The sequence below is a fragment of the Theobroma cacao genome, chromosome 7 (genome assembly GCF_000208745.1).
Source record: "Theobroma cacao cultivar B97-61/B2 chromosome 7, Criollo_cocoa_genome_V2, whole genome shotgun sequence".
Taxonomy (NCBI): domain Eukaryota; kingdom Viridiplantae; phylum Streptophyta; class Magnoliopsida; order Malvales; family Malvaceae; genus Theobroma; species Theobroma cacao.
In genome coordinates, this window is record NC_030856.1 from 18,667,254 (window position 1) to 18,671,690 (window position 4,437).

The 4,437-nt window shown below is 34.7% G+C and overlaps 1 protein-coding gene across 3 annotated transcripts; it reads left to right on the top strand.

Moving 5' to 3' along the window:
• Positions 581–3,954, top strand: LOC18507243. 3 transcript variants are annotated; one of them, XM_018124122.1, is made up of 3 exons: positions 581–867; positions 2,206–2,486; positions 2,577–3,954. In XM_018124122.1, the coding sequence occupies exon 3, from the start codon at positions 3,286–3,288 to the stop codon at positions 3,928–3,930; it is 645 nt and encodes a 214-aa protein (XP_017979611.1). In that variant the 5' UTR covers positions 581–867; positions 2,206–2,486; positions 2,577–3,285; the 3' UTR covers positions 3,931–3,954. The 3 variants fall into 2 exon arrangements, with proteins under 3 accessions (XP_017979611.1, XP_017979612.1, XP_007099687.2); XM_007099625.2 differs by lacking the exon at positions 581–867 and adding an exon at positions 874–1,393.

Below are 4,437 nucleotides of genomic sequence, written 5' to 3' on the forward strand. Positions count from 1 at the left end.
GGCAATTATACGCTGCTTGGCTTATAGGCTACGGCGTTTCTCTTTATCTCTGTTTCTCTCTTCTGTCAGTTTTCTCTTCTCCAGCTAATTTCAAAATCAACAAAAGGACCTGCTTTTGCTTATAATTCACAAAACATTCATTCCTGTAGTTGTAGGAGTTTTGCGCCAAGACACAGCAAAGCATCTGGACTGGGCAGTGAAGTGAGTGCAATAATTTAATTGAAAATAGCATCTATCTATGAAATTTGATCAATGTTTTATTGAACAATGAAAATTTTCAGTAAATATGCCTGTTTAAATAAAGTATGGAGACGTGTTCAATGTTTTTGAAATTTTGAATACTTTATCTATATAATAAAGTCATTCAATCTTTTAATTTTTATTTCCAAATTTAATTTCGAGTAAGTCTTTATCTCAAAAAATACATCAATGTCTATTTCGTGATAACATAAACATAAATTAATGGATTCACTACGTATCAAAGATTGAACCAGGATTTTGAGTTCACCAGGCGAAAATCTTATATAAAATTAACGGATTAAATCTTTTTATAATAAATAATGAACTGATTTGTTTTTTTTTTTTTTTCTAAATCAAAGTTCGTTTCATTAATTAGAACAAAAAAGCAAAAGAGTCTTCCGCCTATGGAAAACGCCTTCCAGCATACAAAAGAGATAAGAACGCTGGGAAGAATTCCTTCTCTCTCTGTTTCTTATCTCAATTTGATGTTCTTCTCTATTTTCTTTTCAGGCTTGATCTGCTGCCTATCGCGATCAGAGTAAGAGCGGGAGAGCCCGATTCTCACACGCAATTTACAATCCAATGGATACGCCGATTGCGATCAACAAGGCTGCTCCCAAATTACTTGTAATCTTTGTTTATCCTCTTGTGCTCTGTAAAGTTGCTGTAAATTCAGTAGAAAATGAAAGAAGAAATAAGAAAAAAGAAAGATGAAGAGTTTCAGGGAAATTAAAGAGAGAAGATGCTGGAAGTTAATTTGGAAGGTTTTTCTTTTGTTCGAAGAAATTTTTGTCAAAGAAAGAATTAAAAGATGAAGTAGAAAATGAAGAAGAGACTGGGGGTTTCTTGAAGCGAATTTCTTTGATCTTCTAGGGTCCACTAAAGAATTCAAAAACAATATTTATTATTGAATACTACGTGTGAAAAGAAATAAAGGGGCAATGTCGGCCCATCGCGCGATGAGTATGGCGGTTGTTTTACGCGGTTAAGCAGGCTGAGTAACTTATTTATTTGTTTATTTAAAAAACTTGTACTATAAATAGCTTGCATGCTGGGTTTTGTTGAATGTTGGCATTGCTTTCCGCCCCAAAGCAAAACATAAATTGTTCATTCAATGGAAACAAGCAGAAGACGCTTCATTTCGGGTCGAAAGGTGGGTAACCTATTCTTCCTTTCATAACCTATGTTGCTCCTTATGTTATCTTTTTATATTTCTTCCACTTTTCTTTCACGTATGCTCTGCCTATCCATGGTGTAATAAATGGAGGACAGTTATATACTTTCTATGCTACAAAACAATAAATATATGCATTATGAGTAAATGTTACACTATACTTGCTTATCTTATGCACTGTATGAGTTGAAAGACTAAAATTTTTATATTTTTTTTATATTTGGAATGAAGAATTCAAATCTTACTCTTTTTTAATAAAATATTATACACCAATCAATAAGTTAAATACTTAAATATTTTACTTAATTCTATTCGTTTTAATGATATATTTATATANCTTTCACGTATGCTCTGCCTATCCATGGTGTAATAAATGGAGGACAGTTATATACTTTCTATGCTACAAAACAATAAATATATGCATTATGAGTAAATGTTACACTATACTTGCTTATCTTATGCACTGTATGAGTTGAAAGACTAAAATTTTTATATTTTTTTTATATTTGGAATGAAGAATTCAAATCTTACTCTTTTTTAATAAAATATTATACACCAATCAATAAGTTAAATACTTAAATATTTTACTTAATTCTATTCGTTTTAATGATATATTATATATATATATACATACATACATATATATATATATATATACATATATATATATATATATATATAACTGAGGAAGTGAGGGAGTAGAATTAGAAAATATTACTCCATAAAACTTTTAGAATTCTGACAAAAGTGTTGCTTATTCATATGGAGTGTTTAATTATGTGGGCATGCAGGGAAAGAGTTCAGCAAAATACATGAGGAGGAGATTTAAGAAGTTGAAAGAAGAGATGAAAGAGATCTGCAGGGAGCAGCAAAGCATTAGGGAAGGGCAAAGGCAAGTTGCAGCAAAATTCAAGGCAATCGAAGAAGAATGTGAGCAACTGAGGAAGGAGACTCACCAGATTATTCGACAAAGTGCCAAAACTCAAATTCGCCTCATCCTGATGTTAAATATCCTCAAGGCACGAGAACAAGGCGATTTCTCCAAAGCTACTAACTTAACTCAACTGCTTCGGTAAACCCAAATTCTTTCCATTACTTTTTCTTTGAATTAAATTCATAATTTTATACAATTTTTCCTTATGTTATTAACTTTTTTCTACAGTGAAATAATAGCCAGAGATAATGTGTCACAGTCCACAGATCCGTGACTAATCCAGCCCCTATGGATTATTGAGCTAATCCACATGCAAGCGTCCATCAGCTGTCACCTTGGTAGCGAAGCAAAGTATTCTAGGGCAGCTAGAATACTTTACAAAAATAAAGTTTTCCTTATTGATTACTTGCTCATCAAAGAGGCATAGTTTTAGGACTTTACTTTTCTTGTACTCTAAAAAAGTCTAGGCTAGATACTTCCATATTTATTTTTACTTGCACACTAAGTTTAGGTTAAGTAAGCTATTATAAATAGTACCTTTAGGAGTCATTGTAAGGCAATCAAATCAAGTTTTTCGAATCAAGCAATTTACTTTGTGCTTAGATCTTAGGTACTTTATTTTTCCCTTATTTGAGCAATACTACTTATTTATTCTCTCCAATCTTTTTCTTCATATCTACTTACTTTACGTTTTCGCGCCAATCATCCAAAAACCTCGTTTAGGATTGCTTAATCTTACGAACACGAGACTATAGCGCCGCACGAAACTTGGCTAAAGTTTCAAACTCATGACAGTTGATATCAGAGCAACACTTTCCAAAGTTAAGTATCATACATTTGAAGATTGAGAAAGAGAATGACATCAATTGGTGATTAGACCACATCTCGCTTGAACGCCTTGGTTCAAGATAGTGTGAGCGTTGCAAATAGGGAAACTATGCACGCAAGTGTTTCGAAGCGTTACGAGTTTGAGGACATCTTGCAAGCACTGGATAATCGTGTATCTTGTCATGAGACGGTTATCAATCACGAGGTGTGGAGCAACTTTAAACGGGTTGAAGACATCATCGAGCAGCTAGGGTCCAATAGCGATGAGCTTCACAAAGGATGGCACAACATGGTGGATTCATTAATTTGCCACGATGTGGGGCTAGATGAATTGATGGCAAACAAGTACTGGGAAGACATGTTCCACGACTTCCTTATAGAGCAAAGGAGATTTGATTCACTGAGTTTTGATACTACTTACGCGTTAAGCTTAAATCCTGTATGTGTAGCAAATGGAGACATTGCACACATAGGAGCCGTGTGCTTGGATGAAACTGGCCAACCACAAGCCAGTAATCCATATGGCAAAACACATCCCAACTTGGAAGTGTTCTTAAGACAGTTGGAGAAAAACTGCCTCAAACACACCCATGGGACTTGTGGGGAACCTGATGAAGAGTTGTGGTCGAAAGAGACCATGAGGCAACGAGGGCATTGCCTAAATCAAGTGGGGGAGAATGTCTCGATTTGCAGATCGGTGACTAGTTTAGCCCATATGGACTGCCGAGCCAATCCACATGCAAAAGTCCATTAGCTGTCACCTTGGCAGCAAAGCAAAATATTCTAGGGCAACTAGAATATTTTCCAAAAATAAAGTCTTCCTTGTTGATTACTTGCTCATCAAGGAGGCATAGTTTTAGGACTTTACTTTTCTTGTACTCCAAGAAAGTATAGGCTAGATACTTCCATATTTACTTTTACTTGCACACTAAGTTTAGGTTTAGTAGGCTATTATAAATCAAGTCATTGTAAGGCAAGTGGGGGAGAATGTCTCGATTTGCAAATCAGTGACTAGTTTTGTCACGACCCAAATTCCGGGTCATGACCGGCACATGGATCCAATGGACGTAATCCACTAAACCCAAGCAGGCCTATTATTTATCTTACTTATGATTCTATTTATTATCACTAAGTCCTATTTCATGACTTTGAGTCAAAATAGTGATATACATTGCCAACTCGTACTGGCATTACTCTTTTAAAATTTACATTTAAGTTCATCTATACATAACAAAATAATACTCGACCTCCAGCGGAGTGA

Coding starts and splice junctions, on each gene's coding strand:
- LOC18507243 (XM_018124122.1), top strand. CDS start 3,286: ATGCACGCAAGTGTTTCGAAGCGTTACGAGTTTGAGGACATCTTGCAA.